At 39.8% G+C, this 20,793-nt stretch overlaps 1 protein-coding gene across 1 annotated transcript in view; it reads left to right on the top strand.

Moving 5' to 3' along the window:
* szt2 (SZT2 subunit of KICSTOR complex) overlaps positions 1–20,793 on the top strand; it is a 66,721-nt gene that overhangs the window by 22,393 nt on the left and 23,535 nt on the right. The window contains 14 exon segments of the mRNA XM_017031028.2: positions 227–314; positions 2,931–3,049; positions 3,151–3,315; positions 5,201–5,285; positions 9,369–9,542; positions 11,784–11,990; positions 12,062–12,261; positions 13,082–13,248; positions 14,221–14,318; positions 14,766–14,898; positions 15,985–16,115; positions 17,831–17,878; positions 18,900–19,021; positions 19,439–19,624. Of these exon segments, the coding sequence (XP_016886517.2) occupies positions 227–314; positions 2,931–3,049; positions 3,151–3,315; positions 5,201–5,285; positions 9,369–9,542; positions 11,784–11,990; positions 12,062–12,261; positions 13,082–13,248; positions 14,221–14,318; positions 14,766–14,898; positions 15,985–16,115; positions 17,831–17,878; positions 18,900–19,021; positions 19,439–19,624 (1,923 nt within the window).

The raw sequence follows: 20,793 nt of genomic DNA, 5'->3' as shown, positions 1-20,793 counted from the left end.
TTCTTGAGTTTTTAACCTAATGAGAAATCCACCCCAAATCCATATGTCTTTCCGCACCTGCTTGCAAGAGGTGTGCTCCCCACAGGGAGCCCTGCCCCCCATTTTGGGAACCACAGATGTAGTGGTTGAGATATTGTTTACTTATAGTTGCAAAGTAACGCACATATAACCATGCCCATCAAGGTGCTGCTGGCTAAATTAAACTTCTCACTGATTTCCTCCTCAGGGATCCAGAGGTTCTCTGGAAGGCTCCAGACCTGTGGGCCAGGTTGACAAGCACATCCTGCTCCTGGTGCATGGAGTTGAAAATGCAGGTAAGATCTGGGGAATGTTATAGAACCTGAGCTGCGTTTCTGAAAAGGATTAAAAAAGTGTTTATTTCAGCAATTTCAGGGAGCAGACTCATTTGTTTTGGTTAATTTGTAGCTCTTCGTTGACCTCCGTGGGTTGCACTCTAAATGGCAGCGTCACAACCAGGGACTAATAAAAGCACACAGAGACTCTCTCAGGGCTCTGAGTTAAGATTTTTCTGGTGTTAAACAGGATGCACATATTATTTTAAATATATGTTTGAAGTTGCACCTGGACCAGCAACACAGCCAGGAAAATAAATGAAAGGTCCTGGATCCAGAGTCTGAGCCGGTGGTTGTTCACTGCCCTGGCTCTGAAATTGTTTTTTTCCAGTCAAGTAAAGAAAGATGTGATTGAATTTTTTTTAATGTAACTGACAAACAGAAGATGAAAATTCATTTCCAGTGACTGAAGGCTAGTTGAGGCCAAATTGAGCTTCTCCTCTGCTGTTTGTTCCGATCCAGTTTCAATTTTCAGATGTGTGACAAAACATGGTTTGCCTGAAGGATTTTAAAAACAAAGTAGAGAAGTCAAAGGCGGGTTCAGAACCTTTCCAAACACACTGGGATTCACTTTAGTTGTAGCATTTGATGGGTGGTCAGAATTTCTCACTTTCAAAGTTTAGACAATGCTACAGTAAAACTTGTAAACATAGGTTCACAGTATTGATTGTAAAATGATGTACTAATGGGTAAATACAGGGATTCTCTTAATGTTTTATCTCGTTACATTTCATTGTGACTGCGACCCACCCTGCTGTTCCTGCACTGATCAATTTTACCAATACTTAAATGATAATCCAGGCTGCAACCATGCAGTCATTTCAATGTAATATTTATATGTACCAAAGCATTTAAAGTTTAATTGATTCGGGAATTTATTTCTGAATGTTCTAAAATGTGACTTAAAAAAAAAAAGAAACTATGTATTATATTTAAGTCTACAAAAAATATTTCCTTTGCTTGGTGCAGTAATTTATTAAGAGAGAGGAGAACAGAAAGACGTGACTGCTCAATTCCAGAACCATGGACAGTGTACTTCTGAACAAATCCAAAGCTTTTCACAGTAATGTGGTAAAAGCAAATAATAAATGTGTGTTGTCTGTACTACTGTTTTCAAACAATTTCTTTCCCGACATTGTGTTTTAACTTAGTTTCTATTATATTCTATGCTTATAATATATTTGGTTCTCCTGCAAATAAAAGAAAAAAAAATGAAATAAATAAATTAATGATTTGGGAAGATATAAAAAAAAAGAATGGCTTTTATTGATAAAATTTACATTTTGGAACATGAGTATTAAAAGAAGGGTTGGTGATAACTGGAGTTCTGCTATTTACAGCACGCTACTGTTATATTTCAGCACCATGGACAGTTCAGCTGCAGCGGGAAATAAAGTCTCTGGGATTTTTAAATCCTGTTTCTTTGAGTCATCGCTGACTCGGTGCTACAGTTTAACCTTCAGAGTAAAACACATCACAGTCTTGGTTTATTGTTTTCTAGTTTAATGTGTATTTTAGATTTAAGTGAACATTTTGCCAATTTGTATCAACGTATATATCTGAAAAGTTGGGAATAGAAAATTGTAAAAAAACAATATATGTTTGGAAAATTGACCCAGCCAATACACTTAGTTGTTTTTCTTTACATCCAATGTTTAAATGGCATTTAAAAGGTGAGCCTTACTTGGTGTTATATGAGCATCAGTAGTTGAAAGCTATTACTCCTGCAGATCCCTGGATGGCAGTGTTGCGCTGCATGTTTACTGTGATTCTCTATAATCTGTACTTGCTCAGACATCAGTTGTTTTTTAAGCACATGATTCATTTGAATCCTTTATGTTCTCCTTCAACTCACTAAGACTTTGAACCCACCATCTGTGTGTGTATGTGTGTGATCTGTGTGTGTATGTGTGTGATCTGCAGGATAAACTTAACACTGACTGATATGTCAGTCACTGTTTTCTCTCTGTTACTATAGAAGCCATCAGTGGACAGTCAGTCATGACTGGAAATAAAAGCTCTGCTTTGACTCAAGAAGAGAAACATTTCAAACATCTTTTTCTGAGAACAAGGTTGTGTTGGTTTGATGTTGTCTGTCAGTCATCTCCACTGAACCTATGGCAAATAACAGGAACATTGAAAAAAAATACTGTATTTCACAGAATGTCTAAATGCAGCGTAGACTGTCATTGCTGCAGGGTTGGGTTAGAGCAGAGAAAACTCCTGTTCACAGTCGGCCTGAATTTGATTGTTGGTTTTAACATTGGATAAAGTACTTGATTTTAACATCAATTTGAACAACATCTTACATCGTTTTCTATTAATATTTTGCTTTTTGGTCAACCATCGACTACAATTAAACTACAACTACAACCTAAATGTAGACCAAAAATCATGGCTTTACACTTAATACCAATTTGTAGCAGTTTGTCTTTTACTGCTGTTTGTGCTCTTATTAAGGCTAATGCTTTATTTAAAACACAGTTGCCTCCTTTCTAAAACGTCAGACTTCTCTGTCTGCATCGGTCCATCTGTGGGTGACGATGACGGGTGATGTTCTTTGTCTCCTGTGTTTAGGTCCAGAGATCACAGATGAGCTGGTGAAGGTTCTCCGGAAGCGTCTGGATGAGACCACTTTAGACATCATTACTGTCATGCTTGTCAGGAACTGCAAGCTGACACCAGCGGATGTGGAGGTGAATGACTCCTTTTTTTTTCTTTTTGCATACATAGTTTAATGTCCCAAAATGTCTTATGATTAAAACCCAGTCCTCACTGTCAATTTCCTTCCATGCAGTTCATCCAACCTTCTGAATCTCCAGCCACTGAGGTCATGAACTTCACTCTACCTTCCTACTGTCTCTCCTGTCTGCCTGCTGTGGCTCACTACCTCAGGCAGAACCTCCTCATCTTCCTGCATGTTCCCAAGTACACTGACAGCAACACCGCGCACCATTTCAAGGTACGATCCCTGCTGAGCTCTGTTATAGCACAGAACAGAATATCCTGTGTGAATCCTGGGATCCTTTCCCTAAATATGCAGGGAAAAAAAAGATCCGCTGTTGTAATTTTAGAGCCTGCCTCAGAGGACGTGACGCTGTCAGGCAGGGATTTACTGTATCATCTTAAATGCTAAGTTTAGGGCAAACAAATACAATTGTACTTCCTGACAGCAAATATAAATTTGAGCAGTCCCATTACTCCACAGTTTAGGTTATGGATTTAAATTTGGGACCAGCAGTTGAGTCTCTGAAAACTTTTTGGAGCACCAAAAATTAGCTGTCAGTGATGTCAGTGAAATAGCCAGAAATAGACATGGGATAATGTGGCGTTGAGGGAATTCTGACACAAACAAACTTCAGCAAAATCAGGTTTAAGAACTGCAGTTTTTTTTTACCGTGAAATGGTTTATACGTTAAAACAGGCTACAGATGGCTGTATGGATGGAACACAAAGAGGTAAAGATGGGTGAGAGATGGATTCACGATGTATAGAAAGAACAATAGTGGATGGATGAATGGATATTAGAAAGTAATCATTGATGGGTGGATAGGGATGTGAGATGTAAATGATAGAAGGATGGATGTTGGATGGATGAAGGGAGGTAATGGTGCTGGATGGAATAAAGTAAGGAAAGATGGATGGAGTGATAGAAGAATTAAAGAAACAATAGATGATAGATAAAGTGATGGAAAGAAGGAAGACAGGAAGCAGACGTTGTTTTCAGATACACTGAATCCTTGGATGTTCTCCAGATACTGTCATGGAGAGTGGGGCTTCATTTTTATTTATTTATTTTAAGTCAAATGACCTTAAGAGTCACGGGGGACAATCTCTGGAGCATCTCCTGCCAGCTCCAAAGTCAAATCCCTGGATGAAGTCCAAGTGAGTTCACAGCAGGACACATCAGTGAAAGCTGCAGATAATTTGCAGCCAGCACAAAGACACAGGCTCCGTCCCTCGCCTGGACGCCTCTGAGATTATCCTACTGTTCTGGGAGCATCAGACTCAGACTGTCCCCCACTGTGTTGTGTGGTCAAGTGTGATGGTGAGGGGGGACTCTGGAGAAATAGTGGAGCAACTTCCCTGGCAACACCCAGGGCTGCTGTGTGAAAGCAGCTCAAGTGATTTGGACAGGGTTTTTCTCTGAAGCGTGCAACTTAATGACCAAGCTAAAAAGTTGGAGTGAACTAGTCCGACACCAGAGCAGCCAGAGAAGGTTCTAGTGTTGTTGGGTCTGTGGAAGGAATAAGTCCTTTATGGACAAAAACAAAAACAAAAACCAGGGGAAAATCATCGTTCAAGTACCAGCAACACAATCAAGCTCTATGATGCTATAAGTAGTAAAAGTAATATAAAAAAACAGATTCTTACCGACCAAACCCGTAGTGAGTAGACTAACAGTAACAGGGGGTAATTCAATATACGCCATTAACTTTCCCTGAGAATAATCAAATATAACACTGCGGCCTCCTCAGTGTGTGAGCGAAGGCTCAACACTGTGAATAATTAAAGACTGAGTTTACAGTCGTTTTGACTTTTCAAAGTCCTTCACTACTTTAAACCAGACTCAAAATGTAGGCTGAAAAAAAAAATCTGTTTTAGTTTACCTTTTAAATACACTGTACCTGTTTGCTACAAGTGAGTACCTTAAGAAAATACTAAGTCTTCTATTATGTCTATTATGAAATGAGTTGATGTATCTTCAGTATCTTCAGATACTGCTAATAAAAAAATGAATCTGCTGTTTCTGCAGAAATCTTTTGGACAAGTCTCAGTCCGACATCTACAGACTGGTGGTCTTTCCCAGGACTGATTTCTTTTTTTCTCGCCTCTTCTCTCTGCAGCACTACTTCCTCCTGAGCAGTGATGTGGCTGATGGTGACATCTACCTCTACAATAAACCCGGAGGCCAGGGGACGGGTGGCAAAGGTAATCGCCCTGTCAGCGGGACCACACTGCTGTCAGGGTTCTGGGCCTGTGTGTGTGTGTGTGTGTGTGTGTAGAATTGTGGTACTTTTTTCTGACGTCACTGTACGACAAAAGTCATAAAAACAAATAATTACATTTTTTTGTAGTCAGTTCTGAACTCCTAAAACTAAAACACTTCACATTCCTTCTAAATGACTATTGTCACTAAACAAAGTAAATAAAATTACAGTTTTACTGCGATTCCCCAACTGTGACCGAGTTTAAGAATATATTAAAAAGTCAAAATATTTTTTGCCTTTCTCTTTCCCCTCTGCAACAACTTTGCGTCCTGCAAAGGGGCCCTGCCCCCCACTTTGAAACATAGATTAAAGAAAATCATCCTACAACTTGTGTCTACATTGACAATCATCATCTTTTAGTTATAAAAGTCTCTGAATCCCAACTGATTTTTCTGTTTGTTTGGGAACATATTTTTAAAACCTCCCTTTTCCCCTAGGTTTATATTACATAAAATATTACTTTGGTTTATTTTCTGCTGCTGAAGATGCTGCAGGAGCTTCAGACATTTTTTATATTTAGTCCCAGCAATCCATCGTTTGTAACTTGGTACTTTTTATACTCCTGGAAATCTTTTGTGGTAAAGGACAGGTGCAGGGGTAAAAACAAAACGGTGTCATCTTTTTATACTCGGAGCAGCTGAACCCTCAGAACTGGCCGTGAACGTGTCTCTCTGAATCCAGGTATTTTCCCACAACCTGACCTTTCCTAGAAACATGTGCTCAGCGGCTTTTAGTGGAACACCTCCGTCTTCCTGTTCCTGCTTTAGATTACTCTGGTTATGGTTGGTGGTGAATACGTTATGGTTGTGTTAAGGTTGGTGGCTGAGGGACAACCGCTGTGAGGAGTAGGTACCAGGAGGAAAAAGGAGGTTTAAGGGAATGTTATTAACAAGGTTGGAGGTCACAGGGGTCATCCTTTGTCCTGTTCCTTTCTCTCTCTACTCCCCCTGCCCCCCGTGTGTTTCCACCACTGTAGAGAAAACCACATTAAGGTTTTGGTCAGACTGGACTAGAACCCAACTTGGTTTTTATAATTGGTCTCAATCCTAACACTAGGTGGAGTCTTTACCATTAAATTTGACCCTGCTTCAGTGAAGGTCACCATTGGCTGCAGAAAACAATTCCAATAAACTGTAGTAATACAAAAAATGGACAAACATGTTATTGGTTTGTCGTCAGCTAACTTGCAAACAGCTAACAGCTGTAAGTTTCTCTTATTAATTATTTAATAACTAATAATCAGAATCAATCTGTCGATTATTGATCTTGGCTTGAACTATTTATAGCTCCAACTGTTCAATCTATTGATCTCTTGAGCCCTTGATAATTTTCTCTACCTATTTTCTTCTTCTTCTTTCTTACCAGTGTACTGTCCATCGATCTTTACCAATCTATCTATTGATCCATCTATGGATTTGACTGTTATTGTCTATTGGTTTTACTGTCTACCTATTGATCTGTCAAACTATACCTACTGCTCTATGTGCATCTCATACTCTCTCTCTACAGATAAATAGATCTATAGATGGATGCACCATTATGTAAATCAATCTACAGAAATATTGATCTACCCGTTTGTTCCTCTAGCTCGCGATCTATGTACCGATTGACTGATCGATCTACCAGTTGATCTGTTGCTCAAACTGTCTTTGAGCAACTATCCTTTTAACCATCTGTCAATCAGTGAATTGAATGAGCTACGAATATATCAATATATCTGTAGACCATCTATCCATTCATCTGTTGCTCCATCTGTACAACCAGCTCTGTAGCACCCCCTGTAGAGAAGGAAGGAGGAGCACCATGTTCTATGTCGGTGAACATGTATTACCTGCAGATTCCTCCTTGGTTTCTAAGAAAAAGACGTTTTTTTTCTGTGCAATGGTTGTTTACTGTGACGACATGAATGGTTCACTCTGACTGGACGTTGTGCATCGACTCCAGGCTGCTGTTGTGATGCTGCTGCTTGTGTGGAGTTAGTATCAGGATCTGCTGACACTTCCTTCTACTATTTATATCTAGCCTATTAAATTCACAACACATTTTCCCTCCACTGACTGTCTGCCATAACAAAGCTCTTCACTCTCTCTTTTTCCCTCATTATTCTTCACACTCTGCTAATTTATTAGATGAGTATCAGCACAATTATTTTCCGGGTCTCATTTTTCTTTTCTTTTTTTCAATTCTTCTCTGTGAACACCAAACCCACAGCTCATGTCTTTCTGCTGCAGCCACTGATCTCATGTCTCTACCAGCCGTGTTGTTCCCTCACAGTGTTCACATCAGTTATGTGTTTGTATTTCCATTGTTGGCTAATTTGCTCCTGTGCCAGAGACAACCAGACTGTAAACGATCACTGGCTTGTGGATTTAATTACCTGCCGTTCACCTGCAGACAGGGAACATATGAAGAGCTGCAGGCTTTTTACTGGTCACACGGTGTGGTCACTAACCCTCAAATGTTGGTCTGGGACAGTCTGGGCTCCAGGTTTTGTCAGTCCCTCTCTCTCTCTCTCTCTCTCTCTCTGTTTCTCTCATAAATCTCCCTGGCAGCCAGGAAGCATCAATCCCATTTCACATTTCAGTTCTCTCTTGTTTATCAGTGCGCTCACATCATCCTGCAGCATTCCAATCAGGTAAAGTGGGCTGAAAGGTTCCTAGGTTCAGTATGAAAATGTGGCTGTTGAATGTGAATAAATATCCTCCTCTCACAGTGACTCTCACTGACTACGACCTGGGCAGCATTGTTAATTTCAAGCCGGCTGATATGAGGTTTTTTTTAGCTGGAAATACAGATCTGTCTGTTCCTAAAACTTTTTTCTACCAGAATCTGCTTCGGCTCATGCTTTAGGCTTATGTACCATTAGTTTACTAGCTGTACTATGTTGTTGACATAGAAGCAGTTTCCTTTGATGCTGTATATTGTGCAGTGGCAACAATCTGGCCAATACACGATACAGGGGCAACGATACTGTAGTCAAAGTAACATCACAGTAAAGACACAATGTTGTACCATCTGAACATCAGGTCACTAACATTGGAACAGAGGGATCTACATTTGGAATCAAAAGAGAAGAAATAAAAGAAAAAGAAAAAGAACCAACACCAGGAATATCTGACTGTAAATTGTTAGTAAAAAATCAATACACTGATAGAGAATGTTGGTACGGTATTGTGAAATGAATTATCTCAATATTTCAGTGTATCGATATTTTCTTCCACCCCTAGTGCACACACACACAAACAGTATACACACAGAGACAGAAGCATTGAACCATCTGTGGATCAGGAGCAGTGGGCTGTTTGGTAATGCACATGGGGGGCGGGGGGGGGGGGGGGGGGGGGGTAGTCAGGGTCAAGTTTTCACGCTTGCACATCACACCTCAGCTGTGCCGAGGGCTGGGAATTGTGCCAACAGTCCTTTAATCACAGACTGATTCTTTGACCACAACGCTGTGGCTCTGCTGAAGAAGGGAGGCATTCAGAGCACCATGGATTAGCAGTCTGCTGAAGTCTTAATAATCAGATTATTTTGTCTTTCTTTTGCTGTAAACTACATGTTGTTGTTGGTCTGAATGGTCAGAAAGGTCAGCCCTGGACTGACCTGAATACCAGTTTTTACCACATTCTAGATTGGGTTTTATGTGGAAACGGGTTGGTGTCCACTTGTAGTTCCAACTCTTGAAACCTTTTTCAGAGCATGATAATTCTGTTAATTCATTCTTAGCTACTGCCTCACTCATACACAAAAAAAACTGACACTGACGTCTGGTAATTTGTTATATTTGAAGTGTAGAAAAAGTTCTGATGTGGACATGTGGATGTGATCTGCTGACGTGGTAGAGCAAAACAAAACAGTGACAAAGAGATGACCATTAAAATCCAATATGCAGTTATCAGTGGTTAAATGAAAATGAGTTTTAATTTGAGTGGTGATGAAGTCCAAGTGTCAGAGCTGAATATGTGAACCTGCTGGTGCTTCAACACCTCTCTCCCTCCCTCCCTCCCCCTCCTCCTCCTCTCAGGTATCGCCTGTGTCACCCTCTCGTTTGTGGATGCTCATGGTCGCCCTCTTCAGGGGTCATCGCAGGACTTCGCCCCAATGCCCAAACCAGAGAACACCTTTGGCCTCCTTCACTCTGACCAGTTTGATGAGCTGACCAACGTAGTCAAAGTGGACTCCATCCCTGTCAGCTCAGGTAGGAGCTTCATATTTACTCACTGATTTGAGATGAGATGTAAGAATTAGACAAAGCTTGGTGTTTGGAATTTTACATAAAAATTGGGCCTCAGAAGAAAAAATATTTAGAAATTAAAATATCAAATCTGTACTATTCTTCGGTGGTAAATTATTTCTGTGTAGTTTTCTTCAGGGTGTCTTTGACACCATGGTTTTTTTTCAGTTTAGGGGCAAAAATGAAAACCAGCTCAGGTTTTACAGGTTTTGGTTTAAACCTTTTGCTCTGATTTTCGTGGTCTGTTTTTGAAGGTCAAAACTCAACAGCACAGTTGGCCAAAGTGCTGATGAAACACAGGAAATGATTGAAAGACATAAATAAATTCAAATAGCAGCATTAGAAACAAACCAAATGATTGTATTTGGTCATAATTTATCTGGAGCATCGTTATCTCTGACAGTCACTTTAACCACAATTCTCCTCTGTCTCTGTTTAAAGTTTATTTTTATTTATTTATTTTAACGAAATTGCGTTTTATTTACTTTGTTAACAAGTGTGCTGCCTATTATGGGAACATTATGAAGATGGAGCAGGAGAAGCATCAGTGCAGTGAGGTTAAAGTAGTGGGATGCAGACTAATAGCTGAGGACTTCATTATCCTGTGTTTCCAGTACAGAAGGTCATTAAGGGTTCGGTCTTTCTGGCCTGTTCTGACTCATGTCCTGTACATCATCATGCAATGACTTGTTGTGCAGAGGTTGACTGTGGGCAGTGGAACATATGAGAATGAACCAGAAGGTGAGATCGAGATGTCAAACCTCTGATTTCTACTCAAAACATGTACTATTTTATGGAAATACATTTTTATAAATACAAATATACAATCGAACTTTGCCACAAGTTTATTGTATTTGTTTTCATTACATTCATTCATTTACAGTTTTTCTGTGGCATCAACTTTTGTGACTCCAATGCATTACGAGGTTTCTGCGATTCCCGGGAGTCGTGTGACTTTATAAACCGTGCTAATTTGAATATGGCTTAATTACACTCATAAACATCAAACTAGATCATGAGCAAAAGTGTCGCTATTAAATTTAAACCCCTAACACTAAACGTCTCTTAAATTGAACAAGTAAATCATCCTGGTTAATGAACACAACTAATATATGAAGAGTTTTTTTTTTGACACCCAGAGGCTAAATTTGTCAAAGTGACAGTTCACCAAGGGCCCATTGATCACAGTGAAATCTCAGGTTCAGGGGTTTATTGATTATAATTTGGGTTATGAAGTGTTAGTTACACTCCTGTGTCTGTGTCTTCAATGGGGGAAAATTCCAAAAACATTGGACCCAAGCTGTTTGGCATGGAATGATAAAAATGAAAACAACCTCAAATTGCAGCTTCAATCATTTCAAGAGCTGAGCTTCTGGATGTTCGTATTATTCAGAATGACATAATGTGGACTATTCAGTACAACATTTAAAGAAGTGTGCAAACAACAGTCACTTTTCTGTTTATGTTTGTCTTCGGCGACAGCTTTGGCTCAGCAACAGATCTCTGCGATGTATCGCCATGTGTCTGGAGAACTTATGTTGGATTTTTATATATAGTGGCAGGGAGGAGGGGGGAAAGGGGGAGTAAATATAAACAAGTCAGTGTTGTGGTCCATCACTCTGTATTGTGGTCCAAGAGCCTTTATTCTGGTTCACAAGTCAATACTGTGGTCCACGAGTCAGCTTCGTGTCCATCAGTCAGTGTTGTGGTCCATCTCACTGTATGGTGATCCACTATTCATTCTCTCATCTGTTTGAACTCAGGCCCCCAAAAGAGTTGTACATTTTTGTCTGCTGAACGTGTTTCCTGAAGTGAAGAACTGAGAGTGTGTGTTTGTGTGTGTGTGTGTGTGTGTGTGTGTGTGTGAGTGAGTCAGCAGTCAGCGCCCGACACAGGGAATAAATGTGTTGTTTTCAGTGTGTTGTTAGTTAGTGATCTGAGCTGAGTGATTCAAACCTCTGTCAGAATAACAAGGTTTCTTCTGGGAAAAAAAAAATAAAAACATCTCTGTATTAAATCCTCACCCCTCAGAAATATCAGGCTGTAAGCCTTTGTTCTCTGTTTTTCCTCTTTTTATCTCTGTCAGACCGTAACATCATCGATGCTTTAAATACAACTGTAACATTTAGAGTCGACAGGATTTCTGCCCCAAATGTTTACTCCGTTCTCTCAGTTTTTTGAAGTCTGTTTTCTGTCCTCTGACAGAACCAGCTCTCTATGTGCGCTTTGACATCTGGGAACAAGGCAACATCAGCCCATTGCAACTGAGCGATAAACTGCAGGGGGCACTGCGCCACGCTCTCTGCGACATAATAATGGAGCTCAGGATGCTGCCTCATCCTCTGTGTGTGGGTGTGCAGTGTCCAGCAACCAAGGCTCAGAAAGAAGAGGCTAAACAGGTCATCGCCACAGGTCGGTGGTTTTTCAGGTTTTGTTTTTCATTGTAATTGTTCATTGTAACATTTCTTTACCTCTGCTTCCAGCTCCTCTGATTCCTTTGCCTGAGTTAAAGGAAGTGAAGGAAAGTCCCAGACAGCGCAGTGGCTCACGCGTGTATAAAAGCAACCCCACTCCCATCACCTTAACCCAAGCTTTTGGGAGCACACCCATGGCTGGGGTCAGTACTCCAGAGTCCACCACACCTACAGGAAGGAGCACCCGCCGCAGCTTCTGGGACATACTGGTCAGTGCCTAAATAAACGCATGTTATTGGTTTGAAGGTTAGCCAAAAGATTTGGCGTCATTTAGGTTATCGGTCCCCAACCATTTTGTACTGAGGACCGGTCGGCCGGTATTATTTACTGCGGACCGGTTATACTGGACCATCGTTAGAGGATCATTATCATTTTCTAAATCAAACATCTCCCAGACTTTCTTCTGTTAGTCTCAGAGTCTGAACGACCTAATGTTTTGAAACATTGACAGATTTTCTTTGAATGGAGAAAAGTAAAGGGATATGACTGGATTTTTGAATGAAGTAAAGTAGTAAAAACTGAAGTACATTTTTCCACCCTGTCCCACTGCAGCCCAGTACCAAACCAGCTGCTGGTTGGACACCCGTGATTAGATGACACTACTGTTTTAAGAACACATTGTAACCAATGAGTCATTTTTTGCATTATCTGAGCCACATCACCAGAAGTGTTCCACAGTATTTGGTCATAGTATTTTGTTCTTAAAAATGACTTAATAATAAAGAAGTCCCTTATTATTATTCTTTTGCAAAATTTGATATTTATTAAATAACAGCAACTTAAGGAAAAAGTGAACCCGCAAAGAAGACGTTTGGCATTTCATGCACAATATCTCAGAAATCCAATGAAGGCTAAAACAAAAACATGGCTGCTACAGCCTAATGATTCCTCCAACAGAAGTGTATATGACAGGAATTGTGTCTACAGCTACAAAATGTCAAAGAACCAACATTGACCAACAACAGGAGGTGATGAGCAGCAGCAGAACCACCAGTCGGGCTCAGTCAGTTCCTCTCCACTCTTTTTCAGAGTAAACAAGATTCGTCAGAGCTGGGGAGCCCCAAGACCACTGACGACATCGTGCAGGAGAAAGCAGAGGAGGGACGAACTGCTCGACGCAGGCACAAGACAGAGAACATGAAGCAGCAGTGGAGCCAAGAGAGGGCAGTGACTGTGGAGCAGGAGCAGGCCCAGAGGTGGAGAACCCTCCCTTTCTCTCTGTAAATGTGTGAAGCTCAGCTCATGGTTATTCAGAGGCAGCTGGGATTAGCTGCAGATGTTTCACCTTTGATCTGAGACGCTGCTTCTGTTTGGACCGAGATTCTCTGTCGGTCTGTGTTTCCCCAAGACTCCTGTCAGAGTCTCCTGTGTTTAATCTGTGTGGAGACGAGGTCAGCATGTTCTACATCTCCTCATCTTTTCTGGGATTTTGGCCAATGCATATTAGCCACCGTTTAACTTTTAGCTCATTTTTTAAAAAAGTCTTTTAGCTGACTTTTTTTTTAAGTGAATCTGGTGAACATCTCCTGCCTCCGCCTCTGACAGCATAATTTTTTTAAGTGAATCTGGTGAACATCTGCCTCCGCCTCTGACAGCATAGTTAAAAAGTAAAATGTTAGTAAAAGTATAAAAGTGTAGTTCAAGTTTTTTTTTAAGTTTTTTTATCTATTATATTTTGGCTAACAAACGTTTCAGGTAGACTTTTAAAAAATAAATTCCATTTTTTTTTTTGGTAATTTTCTTTACCTATTTCTGACAATATTCAGCAATGTTTCATGCTAATTTTTTAAAAAGACCTTTAACTTTAGAAGAACAAAAAACAAATTAATTTTTATGTTTTATCCACTTCCAGTGCTTCCAAAGGCATTTTTTATGCACGGAATAATGCAGGACAAACAAATATTCTGACCGTCCTGCATTACTTTGCCCAGATCCTAAACAGTGCAGTGCTGTGCTGACCAACGCTCCTACAACAGTTTGGTTTAACAGTGTCATGAATTTCCTGCTTTTAAAAAGCCAGCGTCTCAGCACCTGGCAGAGAATTCACTGATACATGACCGTGAAGTTGTTAAACTACCACCGCCCTGCTGTTAAAGTGCTTTAATGCCCTTTAAATGGATGAAATGTCATTTATTATTTGTGGACTTTTTTTATTTTGGGCTGTGTAGGAGGCAGTTGTCTCCTTTGGAGGAAGGTGATGCAGGCACTTTACACCCTGTCTACCAGGTGGGCTGCCAGCTATGGATCACTTTTATGGCCCAACTTGGTAAGTGTTATTTTTTCTGCTGGATGTGGGGTCAAACAGATTTTAATCTTCTCGCCTTTAATGATTCTGGCATTTTTCTTTGAGATCAGCTTTTTTTTAAATTCTTTCCTCACAAGCAAGAACTTGCATAGTTGCAAGATTTGATTAAAAAAAAATCACAAAGAGAGGATCAGCCTCAAGAAAGGTTTTCAAGTATACATGTGACAATGTGGTTATTCTGCACAATTTGTGTTATTCCCAAAACTTGGTGTTGTAAAGTGTTTCATGAAAAGCTCTGAAACCTTGTGATCCCGACTCTCTTTGATATTCTTCTCACTTCTTAAATCTTTTGCCAGAATGTGAAAAATGATTTCAGAGAATCCTGTATCTCCAAGAGATGGATTTGATTCTCTGTGAGCTGATGCACTGCTTCTCCCACTCTCTTTATCTCTGCTTCGTCCTGAACAGGCTGCCCCTCCATTCAACAGTGCACGGCTGAAATCGCCTCTCGCTTCCTGCTGTCGTCCATCCTGACGGAGGTGGTCAATTTGGTCAGCTCGCTGGCCAATGACACGACAGTAAAGGTGTTTGAAAGAACTAGGTGAGTCTTTTTGGTATGAATAAACTGCATTTAAATATTCAGGCTGTACTTTCTTAACAGAAGTGGTTTCTAAAATGGAGGGCGTGGCTTACTTAGGGATGGTGTTTCAAGAAAGGCGTGGCAAAGTTACAAACTACAGATCAGAACTGACATTGAGTGTCAGTCTCACAGCTGCAGCCACTGCTGTAGTTCACTTTCCTTTAAATATGTATTATTTCTTTGCACATTTTATTTCATTGTGTAAAAAATATTATTTTTCTTTTCATTTAAAGCTCCATATATATGTGTTTGTGTATGTGTTTGTGTATGTACTGTTATTACTTGTCTGCAACCATTGTGCTTCCCGGTACAAACATGACTAATTGCTGATGTTAAGGTGGTCATTTTCTGCATCCACAGACTTAAATTACATTAAATGGCAAACACACTGTTTTTATCTAGAGCGTCAAAGCTGCTCTCTGTTTGTTGATGAACTGAAACGTTAAAAGGGATGAACATTAGTGAAGGCCACGTAAACAAGCCAGAACTGACACTGACGCAATTTACAGCCCTGCGATAAGTGTTTTTGTTTTTGTCTCGGGCTGAATAAGTGACGGCAGAGACGGATTCCAGTCAGTGAGATAGTGATATGGTGAATGAAGCTCTTAGTGCAGCTGCGCATGGTGGTAGTACTTTATATACTTTATACACCTGTATTCACTTTGTGAATACAGGTGTGAAAATAATCTTGGAAAAATATAATTATTATATAGAAATAATGGTTCAGAAACAGTTGCTCTGTCAGACAGGCTGGAAACTGGAGCTGGAGGATGAAGATGCTGAGATCTTCGTTGAAGTTGGAAAGTAAATTTCTTGTCATTGTGACCTCTGCTTTTACCCCATCGCCAAGATGGTGGGCTGGTGGACTCGAACCAGCAGTCTTCCAGACTCAAGTCCGCTTCCTTAACCACTAAGCCAAACTGCTCTATTTTGCGGAGAAGATCTGCAGAGAAGATCTGCTGGTGACCACTAACAAAAAAAAATAAAGAAACAGATTTTAACCATTTTAACACATTTGTCTTGGTTCTACTTCTTCCACCTGTGCAGCTGCCCAACCTCTGGAGATATGTTCATTCCATTCACTCATGGTCAGAACTTCAGTCGACCTGCAGACGTGAAGAGGAGCTTCATCCTTATCGGTCGCAACTTCAGTCAGTGGCTTTGTAACACAGAGCAGGGTGAGTACCAGCAACACTGACTCTGTACCATCTGAACCATACCAGCTTTAAGTTTAAAGTCATCAGAAACTGGAGATACTTCGACAACTAGGTCAGCTGTTCAGTTTGGTTTCTTCTGTTAGTTTTCACATTGTTAACATTTTATGACAACAGTCTTTTCATGAAGAAGCCAATGCTACAGATAGCTGAGGAGAGTTTGGGATGTTTCTCGTTGACTCTAATAATCTGTGGACATTAGGTGTCAGCTCCTGTGAGACCCTCATCGTCAGTTTGGACATGTCTTTCTTCACAGAGCACTTTAGATTTTGTTCTCACGCTCAGCAGAGCTTCTGTCAAAACGCTCCAAAATAAGTGTGTGAAGTGCTGTTAGCGCTGAGCTGCAGGGGAAACGGTCTTTATTCATCAGTGAGGCCTCTGTAGATGCCAACAAACAGACACAAAAAGTAACAAAAATAGTATATTATATATATTTTTTTTAATTGCGACATTTATCTCTATTTTAAGGTTCTCATTCACAGATCTTTTCACCTTTGTTTTCTGCATGTCCTAAATTGACTTTGGTAAACATTTTAATGCCTGTCAGTCAAAACAATGTCCTGAAGAGGAAAAAAACACAGTAGCTCCAAGAATATATGATAAATATATTAACCTAACAGGCTAACAAGTTCAACAGGTTTCACATGTCTACTACATTCAGAGTAGTACAAACTCACAGTGGTGTCTGTACCAGGACTGTTGTGGCTAATGTTAGCTCTGGTGTCTGCCATTTAAGTATTACACTAATAACAAAATCCAAAGGCCCAGTATTTGCATACAATGTATCTCCCAAAAACGATACCATTAAAGTTAAAAAAAATATTTTCTTGAGCTCACTCAATACATCCTTGCTGCTTTGCTGCCACCTACTGGGCTGGAGTGTTTGCATGAATGTATAAATCTGGCCGAAAATTAAGAAACAGACAGATAAAAAATGTCATTAATGTATTAATCAGAAGTCCTTGCCTTAAAACTTTCTTGTGCACTAACATGCAAATGCAACATTTTCTACTCATGTACTCAGTGTAGTGTAATTATCTTAATAATTCTTCACTCCTAATCTCCAGCAGCTCTGCATAGACATGATTGACCTTTGTGAAGTTCACGCTCGTTACAACTATCATATTTGATGATGAAAATACTTTGTCAGCGATGTGGCACCTTTTTTTAACACATTCACCTGCGTAGCATGTCAGGATTATATTTTAGGTCTATATTTCAGCTTCACTGAGTTTCTAACTCTTTGCGTAAATACTCTGTCCAAGTTGATAAACTTTTTTAATTTTGTAAATGTTCAAAATAGTTTCTACTGCCTTCACTAAACAGGATTGATAATTTTGACACCTGACAGAACTTAAACTTCCAATGCAGAATTTATTTATTTACAAACTTTATACATTTGTTAAATGAAACAGGACGGAAGAGAAATTATACCGTGTTAGTGCTATTTTTTTTAAGTTTGTGAAGAAACTGAAATGCCACAAATTTTCCGACCGCTGAAACTAAATCCAAGCATGAAAATGTCTGTCATCTCTGCTTTGAATCCCGTCTCTCAGTCCATGCTCGCTGCTGTCTAACTTCTCTGTGTCATTTTGCAAGTGTCTGCTTACATCACTGAGTGTGTGTCTCTTCACTGTTCATGCTGCCTCGCTGTCTGCTCCATCTCTGTCCGCCCACAGACGACAGTTCAGATGAGGAAGTCACCCCAGTGCTAAATAGGTTCACACGTAAGTTGGCCTTTCAGCTTGGCACGTTCGATGCTGACGGCATGTTGACACTTGGTGACATAAGTATAAGGAGAAATGATGCAGAATATTGACTTGCTGTATGTATATGTATTATTATTAACACAGGCATACAGACAATTGATGCTATAGTTATTCTTGGTGCAGTTTCTGACCAATTTAAATTCCTTGTACCACAAGAAGGGGACCCAAGTACCATCAGTTGCACATGCACCATAGTTTGAGAACCATCTATTTAAAGGATTGAACTAAAGACAACCCAGAGTAAAATACACAAAAAGGCATGTCACAGTGCACACCTGACTCTGACCGACCCAACGTCCAGCTGTTGTAGTCATATTTTCTTGCCCTTTGATATGTAGCATTCTAGAACAGAAGTCCTGATCTGTAGAGTCCTTTTTTTATTTTGCTCTCTCTTACATCCTTCAGCTGGAGAGTGCCTTCTGACTCTTCACTCCAGAAGCTTCCCCTCACGATCAGCCTGATGACAAACTCATTAAAACCCACATAATCAGCTCCAATGACTGCTTTTAGCTCTTAGCTGCTTTTGTTTTTGGCTTCTTTCTTTATGTTATTTTTTATTTCACTGAACATTGTGCGATGTGTCGAGAGGTCTTATGTGTGTGAACGATGATGTGCACTTGACAGTCGCTGCACATCTGCCCGAAGACAGAGCCCGGTGGCTAACATTGACACTGACAGAAAAATGAGAGACACAGCTGCCAACTTTAGTTTGAAAAGTTAGTGGCTAATATCCCTGAAAGCTGTGATAGCATTTGAATATAAATTTCCTCCTCTATTCTTTCCCAACTGGGACAGAACTTCCCTAACATTTCTGCATAAAGAAAGTTCAATGAACGGTCCCTGGCGAGGTTGTAATTTCCTGTCCATTGTCTGGACTCTGACAGGTAAAGAACAGGTGAAGGACTGTCCTGACGGTCCCTTTGGAGCCTGGATTCTTTCAGGCTTTGATTCCTCTCTCTGTCTTTTTTCGTCCCTTCAGCTCATAAGGGCTTTCAGCGCTTTGAGGCCCTGGAGCACAGTGATTGGTTCAGTCCAAGCCAAGCCAGGGCTGGACTGGCTCCTCGCCAGAGGTTTCTATTCATCAGCATCCTGGAGAAAAAGGTGAGTTGGTACATGGAAGACTCTGTGGTTTAATTATCTCAGCGCTCCTGGAAATGCAGTGCCTACATTTTTTTTTTTTTTTTTTTGGACTTATCTGTGACTAATCTTAAAGTCAATGAATAATTGTTGTGAAGTCATTTCCTGATTCATCTGTTTTTGTCTGGTATTTTTTCCGATGTTGTTTCCAAAAAAAAACGACTGGTGCTTGTCCTCAAAAGATGAAGACAAAATGTTTTTTACGGAGTAACAAAACCAAAAATATTCAATAGAATTTCACAGAAGAAAACAAGAACAATTGCATCGCTATAGTAACAGATTTGTAACATTCAGTCACACACTCATTCCTGTTTATCTCTTATAACTGAACATTTTCCTTTGACACTGATTAAATCGTTTATTAAATACTTTATTTCTTAGGTTTCTCTGTACAGCTATAACTGGTCTGTGGATCTCGGCACCTCCTTGAACCGCGAGCTGGTTCGACTCATTAACTGGCAGAATGCGAGGGCCCACGTTGTTCACTGCCTGCTAAACCAGAAGATGGGTCTCTTCCACCACTTCTGCTTCTCCGACACACCTGTCCATGAAATCGACCCCAAGCAGGTAGAAAAACAGAGTTGCATTTGTATTTTTCTGGTCATTCAGAGGTTTCATAGTAACATTTGAAAAAAGTATAAATCATTTCAGACCAAGGTAAAGTTACAAAAATATAAAAAAGGGACTTTCTAACGTAGCCATAGATATGTTAACCAGAGTGTCATCAGCATATTGCTGCACAAAAGTTATACACAGAAACCTTTTAGTCACTTTTTGTCAAGACCAATATTTTTTTACAAATTACTTTAACCTTTATTGAACAATAAAAATAAGTATATTTTTCCAAAATATCCAAAAACCCTATTTTGAAAGAATAATATGCCACCCTTCTGTCCCATTCTGAAGAATAAATACACAAATCGAACAAAAATAAATGATCACAGGGACAACACAACAGCACAGCTGGATGTGAAATATTGTCATCAATTTCTGTACCGTACTGTTCTGCACTGCACTGTACTGTACTGAACCAACTCCCTCTCTTTCATATTGTCCTTAACCAAATTGATAAATTTTCACTGCTACATCAATAACTCACTGCTCTCCCCGTGCTGCGTTCTGCTGTGATATTAAACTGTGATATGAGTGCCGGGATAATTCTGCCTTCATTTCAGAGAGGACACAAAAAATAACTAAAAACAATGGCACTATTTAAAAACTGCCTAAATTTTAAATAGCATAAACAATAAAATATAATAGCATTTATCCTCTACACGCTGTGAAAACACAGAATAATGCACTGAAATGTTTGACATTAAAACTCTAATCTTAGTAGAGACAAAAACCTAAAACATAAGATCCATAAAGTATTTTGCTAAACAGCAAAAAAAAAAAAAAAAGAAAGAAAAATCAATATTTAATTAACTGATCTTTATCTTGAGAAGAATATCAACTTTATGGTGATAAGAGTTACTGCATCGTTTATATCTGGGATAACTATAAACATTACTAAAGAGAATAAAGTTTTTTTTACTGCAATGGTCTGGAAGATTTTTAAGTACCTCTGAGTTCTGTTCCCTTGTTTGGAGCCCACTCTCAGGGTCTTGGGTCTCGACTCGGTCCCTGTTCTGTCTGTTCTCCCACAGAGTCTTATTTATCAGTGGTAACACAAACTGCAACAGCCGCCAGTGTGGGTTTGTTATTTAGATAAATGTGCAGCACCGTGTAAATGTTTT

The sequence above is a fragment of the Cynoglossus semilaevis genome, chromosome 2 (genome assembly GCF_000523025.1).
Source record: "Cynoglossus semilaevis isolate Cse_v1.0 chromosome 2, Cse_v1.0, whole genome shotgun sequence".
NCBI classification, from domain to species: domain Eukaryota; kingdom Metazoa; phylum Chordata; class Actinopteri; order Pleuronectiformes; family Cynoglossidae; genus Cynoglossus; species Cynoglossus semilaevis.
This window is presented reverse-complemented; position numbering and strand designations above follow the sequence as displayed.